The sequence below is a fragment of the Cyprinus carpio genome, chromosome A6 (genome assembly GCF_018340385.1).
Source record: "Cyprinus carpio isolate SPL01 chromosome A6, ASM1834038v1, whole genome shotgun sequence".
Classification (NCBI taxonomy): Eukaryota; Metazoa; Chordata; class Actinopteri; order Cypriniformes; family Cyprinidae; genus Cyprinus; species Cyprinus carpio.
The window spans coordinates 26,817,568-26,837,543 of NC_056577.1; the positions used below are offsets into that span (position 1 = coordinate 26,817,568).

Consider the following 19,976-nt stretch of genomic DNA (forward strand, 5'->3'; position numbering starts at 1 on the left):
GTTCTGTTCACCATGATCCTAGTCTGATGGTTATATTTCTGATATATCATAAATAATATATTATTAATAATAAAATTGTATATTATTTCTCCACAAATGCAAACAAAATACACAATATTAAATGTCCAGGTTGATATATTCCAGAGTCACACATTTCTAGCAGGCTAATGTATTTAAGCAATTCTAAAGTCTTCACATTGTGGTTCTACTGCTTTGAAAACGGTAAGTGCTTAGAGGAGCCAGGCAGAGGTTTAATGTCCATTGAAATCCTGATCTCAGTGCATAGCTGTTTATCTTGCTGGCTTTCTTTCTTGTCTTCTCTCAGTCATGCAAACTGTGTGTCCTTTGCTGCAGTTTATTTATATCTGTCCACGTGTAATTGAAATAATACTTTTTTTCCCAACTTTTAAAGGAATAGTTCACCATTTATTCTTGTTCAAGGTGAACATTTGAGGTGAATCCTGCCTATTCTTTTCAAAAAATGAAAGTGAACGGGCTGTCAAGCTTCCAAAAGGATGTAAAAAAATACCATGAAAGTATCATAAAACTAATTTATATTACTCATGTGCTATATTCTAAGTCTTCTAAAGCCATACAGTAACTTTTTTTAAAAACATTTTTATGGCAACTGTTTTGTGAGGGGAGTAAATAATGACAGAAATGTCATTTTTAAGTGAACAGTTCCTTTAAAAAATGTTTTGTCATCTAGGAAGAAGTTGCGAGCATTGCAGTCCTGAGCCATGACAGGTTCAGCACAACTCTTAACAGCTAACTGCTTGCCCGATCTTGTTTATACATTCACCATCCTACTGTACATCCACAATGCAAATTCTTTCACTCTAATTGTCATTTTACTGAAGCACATGAAGGATTTCCAGCAAGCAGCTGAGGAAGCATGCGTGCAGCATTAGCTGCATGTGTGGCTGTTGTTCAGCTTGCTTCAGGCAGAGCGCTGCATGCACATGATTGGCATCCCTTTAACCAGAAGCGTTTTAGTGCATGTTCAGCTTCCCGCTCTGTTCCATCCCAACGATCTCTGTCTGAAAGCTAATTGGCCTTTGCATGAGAGCCAGGATAGTGCTGGCAAGTCTGTCAGGCCGAAGAAAGTTATGATAATTGTTAGTTGCATTTATTTGTTCAAATAGAAGTTTCACTGTGCAACTGTAATGAATAAAATATGATTCAGGACAGTGCATCAAGGTTTTATTTTTTATTTATTTTTTTTTTTGTTTAAATTTCATGTCCTCTAATTTACAGTGTATACAAAGAGAGTAGCTTCTCATGCAATGTTTCACATAATGTATTTCAGTTTGTATTTTATACAGTACATATTTTTATATACATTTTTATCTAAACTACTGTTTAGAAGTTTGGAATCAGTATGATTTAATTTTTAATTTTTATTTTTTTTAAAGAAATTAATACATTTATTCAGCAAGGATGCATTGAAATGATCAAAAGTAACAGTAAAAACTTTTACATAGTTTACATAATGTTTCTATGTAAAATAAATACTGTTCTCTTCCTGAATAATCCTGAATAAATGGATCACAGACAGACTTTTCCTTTTCTTTTTCTTTTTCTTTTTCTTTTTCTTTTTCTTTTTCTTTTTCTTTTTCTTTTTCTTTTTCTTTTTTAAGTAGATATTTGGTGGATCTGTGTGTTTTACAATTACACATACTTATCCAAATAATTATACACAATTATCCAAAAATGTGGAAACATGTTGTTAAAGGTCATTTAAAATAGTAGATCAAGATCCTCAGATTAAATGTAAACAGTCATTTTGTTTTTCTATTTTAAATCGTTCAATTTTAGGAAGCACATGCTGTAAATTAAACATTATTTTGTAAATGACACTTTATTTTTCAGGACACATTTTTTATATCTCTTTCTAGCAAAAAAATTGGAATTATTAGCACAAAAGCTTGTTTGGGATTGTGCAGTACCACTTGAGCATGATTGATAATGTAAAAATACCAGGCTGCAACAACACAATGTGCTGATAATATCAGTATTTTTCCTGTATGTATTAAAAAATTTAAACTGTGTCACACACATTATTTTTGCACTTTTACTCCATCTCCACTTGTTGAGGTATAACCAGAGAGCCAATCACCTTCTTAAAATGGTTTAAACTCATATCTCATTAGAAATGGCTTCTCCTTCCTGCTTAATCCCGAGGATTTCTGTGACCGTATAGAACCACTGCTCCTCAGCAGAAGATAATGGAACCAAGAGAGATGCTGATGCGTTAACAAGACCCATATCAGTCCCTGACTCTTGAATTAGCATGGGAAATCTTTTTTCTGCTATGTATTATCTTTTTCTGAGAGCGCTGTATCATAGAAGAGCTTTGCTTACTTATAGGGCCTACAGGGTATTTACTGTGTTTACACCCTGCAGCTGGATTCAAGAGATTACCAGAGGAATCCAGCAGTACAACACAAGCAGGGCATTGTGTGGCATGATGCAGCACCTGTCATTTTATTCATAATATTGTTGATTTATTTTTTATTCTATTTTTTTAAATTTTTTTTTTTTTTTTTTTTTTAAATGTTTTTTTATTTTGTTTTTATGGGTTAATATGAAGATGTATTAAATTGTAATCACTTATCCAAACCCGTAAAAGCTTTGTTCGTCTTCGGAACACAGTTTAAGATATTTTGGATGATAACCGGTAGGCTTGAGACTGTCCCATAGACTGGCAAGTAAGTAACAGTGTCAAGGCCCAGAAAAGTATGAACAGCATCGTCAGAATAGTCCATCTGCCATCAGTGATTCAACCGTAACGTTATGAAGTGACGAGAATACTTTTTGTACACAAAGAAAACAAAAATAAAGACTTAATTCAACAATTCCTCTCCTCTGTGTCTCTCCAAATTTTCGCAATTCTGAGCAGTACGCAGGTGGCGTGATGTATTCTCACTGAAGGTTAATTTTCATATGTCATTTTTGCTTTTATGACTAGTTGTCAGGTGGATGTTGAAGAAAAAATGAATGTTTAATTGTGGTGCAGCTGACACAGATGAGCATGCGCCGCCTGCGTACTGCTCAGATTTGCCAAAATGGCACTACGCTGATTTGGAGAGTTTAATGTAACAAAAAAAATAAAATACTGTATAGAATAGATTATGGGTTCCTTCCTCTACAGTGCAATACTTTTGTTCCTAAACCTAACCCTAACCCTTTCTCAGCAATGTTGTCTAATTTTCTAACTGATCAATATTTACTTGCACAGAAGATGCTAAAAATATTTGCAGCTGGAAGTAATGACAGACTTTTTTATTTAAAGACAGAGCCATATTTCTATAGAGATGAGCTTTTTCTTCATATCATGTTTGCCATATATTTTTTTCAAGACGTTTTTCTATTTTTCTTAATTCCTACAATTGTATTTTAACTTAAATGACACTGTATTTTCAATCATGTACACTATTTTGCACTTACAATATTCTAGATTTACACAAGCTTAAATAGTTCACCTAATTCCCAGACAATGAAAGTGGATGGTAACTGGAACTGTCAGCTCAAAATGGACAAAAAAAAAAAAAAAAAATGCAATAAAAGTGCAGTAATCCAATGACTGTTCCTCACACAAAGCTGCCACATGGCTTTACAAGATTTGGAATATAATGTGTGAGTGTGATTCTTATGAGACACTTTTATGGTACTACTTTGTTCTTTCTGGAACCTATTAGTATTAATTTTTCATTGCTGGACGAAAACATAACTCGGACATTCAGCTAAATAACTCCTTTGTGTTCCATGGGAAAGAAAAATCTCAGGTTAAAACAGCATGAGGGCAAGTAGATGATGACAGAATTTTTGTTTTTCAGTGAACTAACAATGGACTACAGGGAAAGAAAGAAACAAGAATATGAAAGTAAGAAACTAATAGTGTTCCTCATTTATAGGAGTCAGATAGTTGTAATTGAACCTTATTTGTATGTATTAAAAGCTGCAGACTCATTCTTATTGGCCCCCCTGCCGTGTCTTCCTGCTCTCAACACTCGGTTTAATTTAGCTGCCTTCTACTGTTCTGGTGTGATCATTCTTGGTTTGTGCAGGGTTGATAAGGTGCGCTGAAGTTCATTACAGTTTGTCACAGTCTGCAGACATCATGTTCGCCATCCTACACTTTAATCCTTTGCATGCAAATCTCCGGCCATGTGGGTCTCCAGGCAACAGAGATGACTTTGAGACTGAAAGGGTTCCATGAGTTTATTTAGCACTGTTTAAATGATGGGACTTACCTTATAGGAGACTATAGCCACCTTAACAAAAATTAAGGTGCCCTGCAGTGTTAGTTTACCCAGAACATTTAGTCAGTTACTCACCTTCATGTCATTCCAAACCCATACAACTTTATTTTGTGGAATATAAAAGGAGATGTTTAGGAAAATACCCAAGCTTTTTTAGTAAAATGCCATAGTGGATGGGGTCCTGGGACTATCATATTTACTATTTAGTTTCAATGTATGTAAAAGAGCAGCTTGGACATTGTGCTAAATAACTCTTTTCATTTTTGTGTGAACTTTCCATTTATTTCTGTCATTGGTACAGAGGTTGGCTTAGATGCTTGAGTAAGGCAACTAGTGCATCATGTTGAGCACCAAAAAACCGGCGAGTTTAAGACTTTGCAGATATATAAATTATAATGCCAAATTGCGAGTTTCTTTAGAAGTTTAGCAATTATGCAAAAGTGTTTCAAAAGATTCCAGAGTTTTTAGGTTGAAATAAGAACTGGTAATTTGGAGCAAAAAGGAGGGATGTTTAAAACAAAAAAAAATATTTTACTTTTATTAATTTATTGTTCTGTTATCATAATTATTAATATTTTGAATGAGCTTTTATTTTATATTTTCAGTTTATATTTTAATTATAGTCTAAGTTTTACTTATTTTCTTTGGTAAAATATTTCTAATTATTATTTTATTTTTTTTATTGTCGTTTCGGTCATTTCATTCAGACTGTTTAATTATCGTATATTAAGTGTGCACTATTTTTGATTTACCGTCTATTTAACCTATAGTAATTGCCAAAGATTTTACATTGTTGCTTAAACCCTTTAAAATGTAAGCTGTAAATGATATAACTAAATAAGTATGATCACAGTTTGCATGAACTTTTTGAAATACAGGCATAAACTTAGTCTGATTTCAGAAGACACTTTCAATTGACAATTAATTAGAGTCATTAATAATAAGTGTAACAAGTGTTAGAAAAGTTTCCATTTATTGTGAATTAATCTAAATTACCTTCATGCGTTTTCCTGACAGCCAAGCTCCTCTGCCATAAGCTTAGAATATCTGTGTGAGGTACAGAGTATAAATAGACTTGATTTTTTTTTCTTTCTTTTTTTTTTCTAAATAGTCAGACATGTGATCAGAGAACATGTTTCGGTTAATGATCACCTCTGGCTAACTGCAGTCAATTAAACCACCATGTGAAGGTCCTCAAGGCAAAGAGTGGCGCTCAGCACAGGGCGATATGTAAATGAGGCTTGACACCTAAAACTGAACTAGTACTTCAACTCGTGACAGATAGTGTTATCGCTATTAAAGAAGGCATCCACTGAGAAGTCACAGCGACAGGTGCAACATGCTGCTATAGAGACTGAGAACTCCCAGACCCAGAGGTACTGGCTGTAACCGAAGGCCAAAACACATTGTAGTTGAGGTAAAACCCTCAAAGCAGTAGAAGTTAAGCTGGAATAAACTGAAAAATGTGTTGTAATTCCTTATACCAGAGTTTTGCTCTGAGACTCGCAGGAAATGCAAGCGTTCATTGGGATGTGAACAGTGCATGCAAACATGCATGTATACCAAGACGTTTGCATATAATCTGCATGCCCAAGTGGTCTGGCTGTCTGGCAGGATGATATTCGACAAGATCTTTCACCCAATATTTTCTAGGAAAGATGTTTGCTCTTTGGAGGACATGTTTACATCTTTTAGGATGGTGTTTACCTTGGGTTGTGGTTTTGCATTTACATCAGTCTAACAGCAAGAGCCTAGATTGCATTCAGAGATTTTGGATCTTTCATATCCTGTCTGATAAAATTATATGAGAAGCTGTAAAGCTTTATGGTTTGTATAGTTATGCTGCATTGTAATAATTCTGTGTAATGTGAAAGTCAACATGAAACAGCATTCGCAACCAATTCTACTACAGGTTCAGTCTACAGTTTTTTTTTTGTTTTTTTTTTCACTGCACTGCCTTTCCATTGTTATTTCTATATAAACATGCACTTGATGGATGTCTTTGTCTATTGTGCTGTTTTGCATCTTTGTCAGCATCTCACACATAGAACTGCATTCTAAAAATGCTATTTTTTGGTAAATAATGGTGCTTGTTGTTATGTAGTGATGCATCACAGTCATACTGTGGTTACATACAGAATCAATAGAGGTAATTGTGTGGTAGTCTTGCTGATTTTTTATTTGAAGCAATGCTACTCCTGTGGTTTGATCTGTATTTACTTCCACACAAGCCATTCACTGTTTAATTACGTTACCTTAAATTCAATCAAACAGCACTCACATTTCACATTTAATCACTTGTTTTAAATGTTGCTCAGTGGGAACTATTTGGTTAACATTGATTTTCGCAAGTAAGGTGAGATCAGAATAATTCCTCCTGTTAGATAAAATAATGTTGTGAAATGCATGGTAATGGCAACATTCCTATAGGGTCCCATGTTCCTTAAGGTCTTGCAAGCCAAGAAGGTCTTAAACCAGTTCTGATTGAGACCTTGAAGATGGAAGTTTGATTTGGAGCTTGAGTTGGCTGTCTAAAAGTGGCTTCACATTCAACTCTTTACACATGAAGCTGATAAATATGAATGCACACAGAGAGTTTGCAGTGTACTTTCACAGCCATACAGTATTTGTATGAATGTTTTAAACCCTCAGACTCACGGGATTCTGACTAGCCAAGCCATTTGCATAAGCAACAGCTGGTAAATGAGTTGCATAGCTATTTTATGCATGAGAACAACGTGGGAGGATATTTCATTTGTCTCTACTCTTGACCTTCAAAGCTATCAGATTGTTGAGCTTTTTACTACAAACCCTTTAACATCTAATCATGCCACGCTTGACCTTGACATGTTGAAACAAGAGCCTTTCGAATTGAGTATCGAGTGCTTGTAACATTGCCCTTTTGATGAATTGATGCGCTATAGATTCACCGTCAGGTGGGTTTGTACTGTGTGAACACTGAGGGTTGTGATAAAATCAGAATGTAATAATAGCCAACCCTTTTAGTTCATTCAATTTAACCTGGTAACCTGGTTTACTTTTTGAAAATGGATATTCATATCAGTTTAATCATTTTTCTATTTGCAACTGTTTTATTTTAAAATATTATTAAATTAAATTTTACAAATATTGGTGGCATTTCAAATTTTGTTTATTCATTTCACCGAGCCCCCCACCTGGTTATATTACAATATTATATGGTGTTTCTTAACCTGGAATCAAAATATACATAATATATAATATTTGTAAATATGTATTAAATTATATTTAAAAAATTATAGGTGGCATTTCATACTTCTCAAACATCTCAATTTAATCAGAGTTTAATCTTTTTTACTAATTCTATCCTGTTTTTTGCTATTCATATTACTGATGTTTTGTTTTCTAACCAGATAATAATGCACAAGATGATATTCCTGTCCCTATAGTTCTTATCTAGATTAGCAGAAGCTCATTGGACAAGCTGAACCTCATTTTTCCTCTGTGCCATATGCCTGCACTTTGTCAAAGGCTCCTCTTGTGTGGACCGGTCACAGTTCACATCTAACCTTTAGCATGATCAGTCTCTGAGTGACCTATCTTGGATGATGGACTTCCCCTAGTCTCTGAAATACCAGCCCTGTCTGTGACATTATTCAGGTGAATGACAGCCTATATTCCCCTGAGGGACCCGCGGCCTGGCTGTGTTGACAGAACTCGGCACCACTTTGATAATATTCCACAATGTGATGATGCCTGTGTTACAGCATCAGCACTTTGTGATTTGATGTTGTTTTTTTCTGTTCTTCTTGCAACCCTTCATCTGCACAAATCCCCAAAGGTTTGATATCTGACCCGAGGCAATTTATTATTTGCTGTGAATCAGGTTCTCACCTTGAATTACTTTTTAAAGTAGCAGGGAATAATGCAGCCTGATAGCATATGATTTGTCCTTTATCTACTTAAAATTACACATTTAGCTAAACCTATGCCTTTTATTTATTTATTATTCCATTTTTATTTTTTACCTTCAGCTCTTGCATGATTGTTAAAGACATTTGACACAGATGCGTTATAGTGATAAGCCTGCAATCTTTTGACAAGCGTGCAGTCTTGTTTTGAATACACAAAGACTACAGCTGCATGATTTGGGGAAAATATAATTGCAATTTTTCTGATAAAATAAAAATTATGATTGTGATTTAAAATGCAATAAAACGTCAAGGTTTGCTTTGCTTGTTTGTAGGGCTTCACAATTTATCTAAAATTTGTTAATTTATATCAATATGACAAAAATCAAAATAATTATCATTATTATTATGCATTACTAAATAAAATATAAAAATTACTACATAAAAACAAAACAATAATTATTACTATTGCAATATTTCGTTGTAAAATGAAATGGCTAGTTAAGAAAAATATAATGAGAAGAAGAATATTTAAATTAATCTTATTTTACATTGCAACTGTAAAATTAAAAATTTTTAATATTTATGGCTGTCATTGATTCTTCATTTTCAAACATTAAGTTTTGAAACAATGTAACACTTCACTCAGTGCATATATTTAATTAAAATTAAATCACAGTCTTTACTAATTGATAATTGCACTGATAAAAATTGTGATTTAAAATGCGATATAAATTCCATGTTTTACTGTTATAATTATTATTATTATCATTATCTAAAAACAAAATATTACTATTTTAATATTTTATTGAAAAAGAAATGAGTATTTTAAGAAAAAAAAGAATAATTTTATTTTACATTGCAACTGTAAAATTACAATTACTAATATTTATGTCTTATGTCTTAATTTCTTCATTTTCAGACATTAAACCATAAAACTTTGAAACACTTTGAAAAAGGCTGTAATTCAATGAAATATATCATACTTATCACAGCCTCTGCAATTTTATAATCACACTAAGCCATATCAATTTTGGTTTTATTTTGATTACTTATGCAGCACTAACAATTAAATAATGCATCTCGGAAATTACCGTAAATTTTGTCTTCTGTCTTTCATATAGGCAGAATTAAAGTAATAAATCTCCTTGTTCATGTTAGATTCACAAAACCTTACTGCCTAAAGGCTAATTTATATAGTACACAGCAAGGGTTACTGATGTGTCTCGTGTGTGCAAGAGGAATCAGTTGAGGATGGAAGAGCCGGTCATAACTCCGCTGAAAATTTGGGGTGCCATAATTTGTGCGAAATCAATTATGCATGTGCGCTTGTGTAATGAATGTAAAAAGAGTTGCCCTATAATTCATAATCTGGAGGGAAGGGGAAATTTGAGCATCCAGCTTGGGCACTTAGTGTCATTTCTATAGGGCTGGGTGACACTTGAGCCGCGGGGGGCAGAGGAAGAGATAGAGCCCTTTCCTTTGTGCACGCAGATTACAGCTCCAAATATAACACCTCGGACACTGATAATGCTGCATCAGATGCACCATAAAAGTGAGACAGTGACTCAAACTGACAGGGTTTTAGATGATACTGGTGCCACGAGGATGGAGAGGGAAAGCCAAGGCTCCTGAGTTTGTTAAGGGGTGGTTTATATCATGTAGCCACTAATTTGTTTTAGTGCAAAATTGGCAGAAGAAGACTGAAGTGTGGTTGTGTGTGTGTGTATATATATATATATATATATCTGCTGTCACAATACAGTAAATCTATGATCCTGTTTTCTAGACATGTAACCTTGTAGAGAAGAGAGAAATCACTGGTGTTTCTGGTGACCTTCAATCAGAAAAGCTGTAAAATATTGCAACCATTAGTATCCAGCGCCAACATATGAGTGAAAATGATACACATAAGGGTGATAAGATGTTATTGTTGGTGTTTATGAGATCCCATGGGGAGTGTCATGAAATACCCATTCACTGTCAGTGACAGACATTGGGCATTGATTGGAAGAGGATCATGTGTCCTTCGATCACAAATGGGATTACGCAGTTGCCAGCTATTTGCTGGTATCAGCTTGTGTAAATCATGTCAATAAAGCATTTTGTCACCTCTTTCCTGGTGTAGACCTATTTAAGACTATTATTCCTGGAAAATGAGATAATTAGAAATAACTTAAGCCACAATAAGGATGTGCGTTACAGGGATTTTACCATGGATGCTGGTTGTTCTTGGGAAGTGGAGTAACTAACACCCCTTTAAACCAAAGTACAACTCCCTTAACTGTCATTATAATGCCCCATTTGCACCGACAAGAGTTTTTATAGCTGGAGGTCACAAGGTCATTAGCAGCTGTTTCTGCCGCTGGATGCCCATTAACGCTATTAGTGGTTTGCGTCACATCATTTGAAAAACTGACCATACTCAAGATGGTAAAAATAAGATGTCATTTTATTCTTGCAAGGAATCAGTTTCTTGTTACTAAAAATTAATGATCTATAAAGGAAAGCTTTGTATATAAATTGTAATATTTTATCATTATATTTGATTGTATTATCATTTGTTATTTTTAACTTTTTTTTTAAATTTATTCATATTTTTATTCTTTTTTATCTTGGTTGCTTTCACAGTATGTTGATGTAAATCGGCAGCATTCATTGAGAATGAATAACTTCAAGTCTTGTTCTGTCTGTGTGAACATCCCTTAGTGTACAGCTTCAAGTGGCTGTTTAAAATTGCTGTTTAAAAACTAAATAAATGTGATATAAGACACCAGTGTTTAATATATATATTTTCAGAATCAATTTAAATTCATATTCTGCCAACAAATATTGTAAATATAAACATAAATTCATATTGTAAGCTGTTTAATGTTAAGGATCCCATAGCAAGGCAAGCATTTACTGTATATAGAGTTCAGCCGATGTGAGATAACAAGTGTGTATGATAAAGTATCTTGTTTTATATAAACAGCTAAATGCATTGAATTGTGACAGACCAATTAAGAATAAAAACAAAACAACTGAAGTGAAGAACAAATCTGTTAAAGGGTTACATACTGTATATGCCCATAAATTCTGTTTTGCTAGACATATTATAAATGCTAAACTCAGTCTTGGTGAATCTGAGCAGCATTTATGAGGTCAGCAGAGAACCATGCTTGATGGGAATGTTTCTTGAGATGAAGTGGGCATGTACTGTATGTAACCCTTTAATACATATGTTATTTCACTTTTAAAATCAACAATTGTTGTTTTGTTAATCAATAAACCTAATTAACGTTTCTGTGGCGAGCTGATTCAGAGCACTTTGCCTTCATGAATTTGAAAATTGAGGTCATGAACTTACAGTATGTGGGAAAAATGATATATATATATATATATATATATATATATATATATATATATATATATATATATTATATATATATATATATATATATATAATTTTTTTTTTCTATGAGCTATTTTGTCACCCTCCTGAGAACTGGCACGACTTTGTGGTTCCTTTGTTAGTGCTCCACAGAGTTGATGTTTTTGTTTTATTATTCATAACAAGTCAACAACTTCTTGTTTAATGGTGTTCTCTGAAAGGCTGGTGAAACTGCAGACTGCATGTTTCAGACAGAAGACAGCAGGCCCCTGTTATAGGATGGGAGGTGGGGGAGGGGCTATATGCAGAGTTATTTTTTATTAGGCCACTGCAGTCTTCTCTCCATCCACCTGCTGAAATGATTTTTCTTTTTTTTTCTTTTTTTTTTTTGATACCCCTGCTGGAGTCTGCCTGTGCAAGGAAACCAAATTACTCTGGTAAATGGCCTTGTTGGTGTTAGCCCAGGAATCCAGGTCATGTGTATATGTGTAAACAGTGCTCCTGAATCCACCCCTCCAGACATTTTATCAAGTAATCTACCGTCAGAGTCGAGCACAAGAGGTTAGCAGATGTGCGGCAACACTTTGAAGTCAGCTCTTGTCTGGCTTCAGCATAACGGCAATATTGGCTCAACCAATAGAACCTTGGGGCTATTTGAACCTTGTTGTGTGTGTGTGTGTGTGTTTGTGTGTGTGTGTGTGTGTATATATATATATATATATATATATATATATATATATATATATATATATATATATGTGTGTGTGTGTGTGTGTGTGTGTGTGTGTGTGTGTGTGTAATGGCAAAGTTTCTTTAAGACAAGTTATGTCACTGGGGGGCCATCTTTGAAACGCCTCTCGGGCATCCAAGTGCAACTTCTATCTCTTTGAATGGGGAAACATCAAATTCTACAAAACTGTTCACTAGACATGCGATTAAATTTCATATTTGAAATCACCAAAGAAATATGATAACAACTGTGTCATAAATATTGTTTATTTTGCTCAAATAACATTACAAAAAGCTTATTATTCAGGCTAGATCAGTTAGTGCGCATGCGCAGTCCTGAGCGCACGTCTCAGACCGCTGACTGTTTCTATAGCAACCGGGACGCTTCTGGCAGCTGCATTGACGCACTGACTTTACCAATTAGCGATTGGCTCCTTCATTCAGAAGGTGGGGTTTCCTGCGATTGAGCGGCCATATTGAGCGTTGCATTTTCCCCCATAGTATATATATACTTTTAAATGTGTGTGTGTTTGTGTGTGTGTGTGTGTACATTTCAATATAAATTATTCAATACACAAACTTATGGCCCACTTTATCTCTTTTCACCCTTAAATATTTACTTATTTAGTTATCTCAAAAATATTTTAAAACGGTGTACATTTTCGATCTGTGAGCGCCATAAATGTTGGCACTAACTCATTGAATAAATGTTGGCATTCTCATTGAACAATGTCAGTGACCTCTAAATGGCTAAATATCAGCCAAAATAACGGTCCATAACAGCCTTTGAGTAGAATAGTGCAAATGTGCACTGAGCGGCAGTATCTTGAAGCACTTGCAAAAGCAGTACATCAAAATCTTATTATGCTTTTTGTAATTTGTATAATTTTAGAGAATCTAAAAATGTATCATTTAGCATGGCAGAGAGAATCGAGCAGGTTGTGGGGCACTGAGCTGGCAGATCGTGTGAGGTTGAGGCTGATAGCTGGTTGGTTGGTTTGATGGAAGCTGTCTCACTGAAGCCCATGTTGAGATTCCGTTCACATCGGCTAAACCCAGCCAACATTTCTGCCTCTGGCTTCTGCAGGCTGGTGTGAAGCTCACAAAGGCTCTTTAAGGATTCAATCTGCTGTCAGAGACCTTGTGATTTATCTAATGCTGTAAATGAAGGTGGAGGCTGGATTTTTATCAGGCCAGTGTGAGTTAAGGAATGTCATGGCTTGTTGAGGAGCACTATTACTCAGGTTTTAGGCAGCATTTGACATCTGGATATTTGAATAAGCTTTTTACTTTTTATGACAATATAGGAATGTTTGTAAAAATATGTGAATTGCTGCCAGTATGTTGAAAAAAAATTCATTGGATTATTGTGAGTGTGAAACTGCTATTGTACAACAGTTCAGTAAACAAGTATTTAAAATGGTGAGTAACTGCATTTTAAACACAGTATTGGCTACAGTATCCAGACTAGTTTTGAGTTGTGCATACTTTAAAGTTTTAAATCAATTTTGGTCAAATTAGCAAAATTACTTGAATTAAGTTAGTTTTGCTGAAAGAGATTCAATGATTCAGGTCAGAAAAAAGATATGACCTACTCTTAAAACATTGTGTTTTAATGTTGGTGTTTTGTTCCTCAGTGGATCAATGTTTTTGAACAAATCATTTGAGTGAATGATTCAGTGACTTGCTCATAATGAAAGCCACTTGTTTCATTCCTAAATGAATCAGCATGTTTGAACAAATCAGTTGAATGCTTAAATGACTAGTTCACTTCCAAATAAAAATTTCCTGATAATTTACTGACCCCTATGTCATCCAAGATATTCATGTCTTTCTTTCTTCAGTCGCAAAGAAATTCTTTTTTTTTTTTTTTTTTTTTTGAAGGAAATAGAGTCTTATCTAGCGAAATGATCTGTTATTTTTTTTTTAAATGTAGTCAAGCTGGAAAGGTCACGCATGACTTAGGTGGAAGTACTGACCCACTGTTTATAAAGCGAACATGTAAAAAAGTCAAATGCCCTTTACAAAAAAAAAAAAATAATAAAAAAAAAAACAACAATTGCGGATGATTTTGAAGCCAGAGGAGAAAATGAGATGGAGTTTTTCACGTGACCTTTTCAACGTGATTACGTAATGTCTATAAACAGACGTGTATCACGGAGCTAATGCAAGATGTGCATTTGTGGTTAAAAAAATTTTTTTTTGAAAACGACATAATTTCACTACATAAGACCACTGTTCCTCGACTGGGATTATGTAGAGCTCTTTGAAGCTGCATTGAAACTGCAATTTGACCTTCAGCCCGTTGGCCGCCATTTAAGTCCATTATATGGAGAAAAAACCTGGAATGATTTCCTCAGAAACCATAATTTCTTTGCGACTGAAAACAGAAAAGCATGAATCTTGGATGACATTTTGGTGAGTAAATTATAAGGATTTTTTTATTCTGGAAGTCCTTTCATGACTCAGTCAAAGCAAGACATTCACTTGTCGCCACCTACTGGTGTAACAATGTAACATGCAAAATGAGTCACTGAAAAATATATAATATGCTTATGTTTGCTTATATAATAATGTGTGTGTGTGTGTGTGTGTGTGTGTGTGTGTGTGTGTGTGTGTGTGTGTGTGTGTGTGTGTGTGTGTGTGTGTGTGTGTGTGTGTGTGTGTGTGTATTATAATTACACCAATTTACTTTTACTACTGCTTATAATATAATTAGGGCTGTCAAATGATTAATCACGATTAATCACATCCAAAATAAAAGTTTTGTTTACATAATATATGTATGTGTACAGGGTATATTTATTATGTATATATAAATACACACACATAAATTATATATTTAGAAAATATTTACATGTATATACATTTATATATTTATATTCTTATATTTTATATTATATATAAATATATTTAATATATATAAACATAACATATTCTTCTTAAATATATACATGCATGTGTGTGTATTTATATATACATAATAAATATACACAGTATACACACATATATTATGTAAACAAAACTTTTATTTTGGATGTGATTAATCGTGATTAATCATTTGACAGCCCTAAATATAATATAATAAAATAACATGTAAAGCCACTGCTGCCTATACAAACAAGGACTCTTTGCTCTTTGTCAGACTAACCTTGGCAGTATTCTGCACGATTTTGATGTCATTGTCATCAGAGAAGCCTTTTTTTTCTTGTACAGCTGTACATTTAGCTACAAATTCACAAAGTATTCTTACCAGATCACATTACACTGTGGTGTCCCATCTTTTTTCAGCACTTTCGCCCACCATTTCTCCATTTTTCTAATGAGATTTGAACTAGCTCTGCATTTATCGCTCTGGACACAGGCAGCATAGTCATGATAATTCTCATCCCATTTCATAATGTCTGCTATGCAATCTCTTCATCTGCCGCCAGTGGAAGGGGGAAGCACATTATCTGTGGCAGAGTATTATAAGAGATTATCCCTGACAGATCTTTTCCCTCGCAGGCACCATTAACCAGGCTTCGGCCCACTTGATATTTCTACCACCTGTGACCGTCATCCGCTGGGCACAAGAATTATTGCCATTGTATTTTTTCCCCGCTCTATAAATTAATCATGTAAGGAACTACTCTGAATCTGGTTGGACAGTGACCAAGAAACTCCCTCCCTCCTTCCCCAAAGATGCCAGAGACACCATGCATCATTAAAACGCGGCATGTCATCTGACACAGAGATAACGCTCACGTTTGCCCCAGTATGGTTTGATGCATATTATCATGCCATAGACAGAAACAGGTGGCTTTTTTCCTGACATTGAAATGTGCAAGAGGCCCACGTGTGTGACAAAAAGTGAGTTGACCTCTCTCTGAAGTGAGTGGGGACTACTGACGAGACTGAAACATAAATTAGCATTGATCATTTTTCCTCAACATGCCACATTAATGACTTGAGCCTTACAGGGCTTGTTAGACATCCTGTGGAAATAGATTATAATGGTCTTACTAGCTGTCCCAGAAGTCCGCCAGCTCTATTGTTTTACAAATGGCACATAGTTCTCAGTACATCCAAGGACAACATTTTTAGAGTCATTAATGTTGTATTCCCCCAGGGATATTTATATTTTTTTTTAAGTAAGGAAGTGTATTAATGCTGGTGGATATTAATTTTTTGAGTGTCTTAAAATAGGTGTCATTTGTATATAAACCTTTATCCTCTTTTTAAATTATGATAAAGCAGAGAAGCATGTATATCAGTTATCTAATACAAGCATATTAAACACACCTCAAAGGACGGCAGTGCAGGGAAGTAGGATTGAATGAATTGATCTGAATAAGTATGAAAACAGGTAGCATGCAGGGAATCAAATGTGCAGGTCAAATTAAGTTATTCCCCCATCGTGCAGCTATAGTTTCATCCTCCGTTTCGCATACTCACTGGTTATAGATCACCCTCATGCATCTCATAAGGAAAGACATCAAACAAATATCCGGCTATTGACCTGTCCTCTCAGACTTGATTGAGACTCATAGCAGGCTGCAGGAGCAGAATGACAAACAAAGGAGGCAGGAGGTTAAAAAATGGAAACCAAATCGATAGAGATGACTGAAATGACGAAGGACTTGAAGGTCAGAGCTCATGGTCTCTTAGAGTAGATAATACAGAAACATAATCAATCTCGTCTAATTTAATCTCTCCCCCCATCTCAGACCTGATCTGCACTCATTTTTTTCCTTTCATGGTCAAGTCTTTTCATTTTCTACCCAATGACTGAGCTGCTCTCTGATATTGCAATGGTAGATCAAAGAAGTTAGTTGAATGGGTTAAAAAATAATACTGAGACATGTAGACCATGCTGTCATTTATATGTTGATTATTTAGAACAATAATGATGCTTTGAAAGAATATTCAGTGCAGTACTTGAAGGTTCAGAACTATATAGAAACTTCAAAATTTTCCTGACACTTCTAAATAGTGTGATGCTTCAGTTTTGTTTCAACACAGATTTGATGCTTCCAAAATAGTGATGTTTCAAAAATGTTGATGCTTTAAAACTTTTCTGATGATTCTAAATAATTCTGAGTGAACAATATTGATGTTTCAATACAGTGTTGATGCTTCAAAGCAATACTGCTTTGAAAAAGATTTAATGCTTCAAAGAAATATTGACACTTCGAAACAGTTCTGATGGCTCAAAACAACAGTGATAATTCAAAATAGATCAGATAATTTAATTCAATGCAATACTGTTTCAAAACAGATCTGAGGCTTCAAAGCAATTATGGTTGCTACAAAACAATAGTGATGCATCAAAACAGATCTGAAGCTTCAAAAAATACTGATGTTTCAAACAGATTTGATGCTTTAAAACAAAGTTGGCATTTCAAAACAACATTGATGCTTCAGTACAAATTTAATGCTTCAGATTTACTGAAATTTGTAAAATGATACTGACAAATGTAAAAAGTACTGATGCTTCAAAGCAATATTATTTCGAAAAGACTACCTCAAAGAAATGCTAATATTTTAAAACAAATTTGATGCTTCAAAACAGTCTTGATGCTTCAAAGCAATTTTGATGAGTCAAAACAATTCTGACTTCAGAATATTGATGCTTCAAGGTTTGGTGTTGTTTTCAAAGAAAATGAAGAAATGTCTGAATGTTAAACATGTTATGTATCACGGTGACTTTCAAGGCTTATTTGAAATGTGATGTCCCTAGTGCTCCTATATCGCTCAAAACCCCCCAGCTGTCCTGCACTCAGAAATGTCAAGAATATCACGCTCATTTGCTAGACATTTGTTATAGTTTGACACTTAAACCGCAGGTCCCACCAGGGTCCATATTTGTAAAAGCCAAAGCGGTGGCTTTGACCCTCATAAATTAAATTGTGTATTCGACAACTCTGATGTGCTTTAAAGAGTATTGAATTCCTGTGAGGTGGATGAATTGCACGCCACCATCTCAAAAAGAGGGAGGGCTGACACCGTATAGCTTACTCCTCTATCATATTCACTGCCCTTTCCAAGTGTATCACCTCCCCTATCGAATCATAATCCTGTTCCTAAGATACGCCAGGCTGAAAATGAAATATGTTTGCAGGTTTATAAATGTATCACACGCATATTTACCAGTGTAAGTGTGTAGAACCAATACTTTTAGTACAATCCAAACATTGCCTTTGGCAGCTGAATATGTGTCAAAGTTTTGCTGCCATAAGCCACTGAGGATTTTTGATATCTCTCCTAGGCCCTTGCTTTCCCCAGGTCTGTCTGTTTCTCTCTCTCTCTCTCTCTCTCTCTCTCTCTCTCTCTCTCTGATTCCCTTGACTCCTGAGAGATATATTGAGGGTATGCTTGGTATCCACACTGCAGTTGATCATCTGAGAACAGGCTCATAGTCATGGAATCCTGTCTGTCCTTATTTGGATGAATGCATTATTAATATTTTACTGGTTTATCTGAAGTTACAGCTCCTCTTGCATGTGTTGTATTTTTTTCTAATCATTTTTGTCTTTCTCTCTTTCTCCCTCTTGCTCTGTCCCTTGCTTATTTCGCAGCTAACAAAGCTGACTTTGCAAAGGAACAACACGACTTGCTCCTCTTGCAGTTGAATGGAAATAAAAGAGACTCTGTGACCTTGGAAGATGAAGATGTTGTTGCCATGGGAACTCTTAATCCTGCTGTCACTCAATAGCTGCCTAGCAGGTACGATATCCCCTGACTTGCCTTTGATAGCTCACCTGTTCTGCATAGTCCCCACTTCAGCAGAGAGAGTGGCTTTTCATGCCTCTGTCTAATCATTTTCTCATTCCTCTAGAGACAGATGCTTGCTGGGAACAAGCTCTCGTGGTTGCCCCAGCAGGACATTTGTCTTGACACAGTTTCTGATTTTTCTCTTCAGCAAAACTACACCCATCTTATTTTGGCACGCTTTGCTTATTCATAACAGACCAACATTGGAAAATGTATTCATGTATACGTAGCTTTGAAGAATGTTCTAAAGCAGATTAGTTTTCATTTTATATTGGGGTTTTGAGTGTCAACACATTTTTTTTTATGATTTTTTTTAATTATTATTTCATACAACATGCTGTTAAAAGCAGGCAATTTTACCTTAAATTAATATTGCATAAATTAATATTTTATAAAACTTGTTTTACAATATATAAAAATGTGTACAAATTATTTAAGAAGCAGCATTGCATAAGAATTTTCACTTTCATAGATTGCACATTGAATATAAATTTATTTTTATCTTACTTGTGCTTAAAACAAGTGGCAAAAATCTGCCAGAGCAATAAGATAAATAGAAAATATACTCTTATTAAAGATACATTCTCTAAAAAAAGTCTTAATTTTTCATGCAATGTTGTCTTTCAGGTAAATTTATCTTGTTTCAAGGATGTTTAGGTATTTTATCTGAAAAAATTAAACAAAAAAAATCGTAAGAATAGGATTTTTTGCAGTGTGTTTCCTTTTATTATTATTATTATTCAAGTGAATAATGTATGTACATAAATATGTTTTATTATTTTTAACCCTGTTTATTTTACTATGTACAGTATATTGCACTGTTTTATTTTTAATTTTCATTTTATTATTTGCATACATTTATATTTTTTATTCCCCACAAAAACAACAATCCTGTGACCTACCACTTTGAATTAAAGACCACTGTTTTACAGAGTATTAGAGCACTACTTAGAGCACTTTAGA

General features: G+C 34.5%; 1 protein-coding gene across 1 annotated transcript in view; it reads left to right on the top strand.

Annotated features, from left to right (window-relative positions):
- Nucleotides 1-19,976, top strand: part of LOC109057539 (contactin-4-like) — a 78,294-nt gene that overhangs the window by 21,925 nt on the left and 36,393 nt on the right. The window contains exon 2 of the mRNA XM_042758764.1: nucleotides 18,818-18,965. Coding sequence (XP_042614698.1) covers nucleotides 18,905-18,965 — 61 coding nt within the window. The 5' untranslated portion in view covers nucleotides 18,818-18,904. The remainder of the gene's footprint in view (nucleotides 1-18,817; nucleotides 18,966-19,976) is intronic.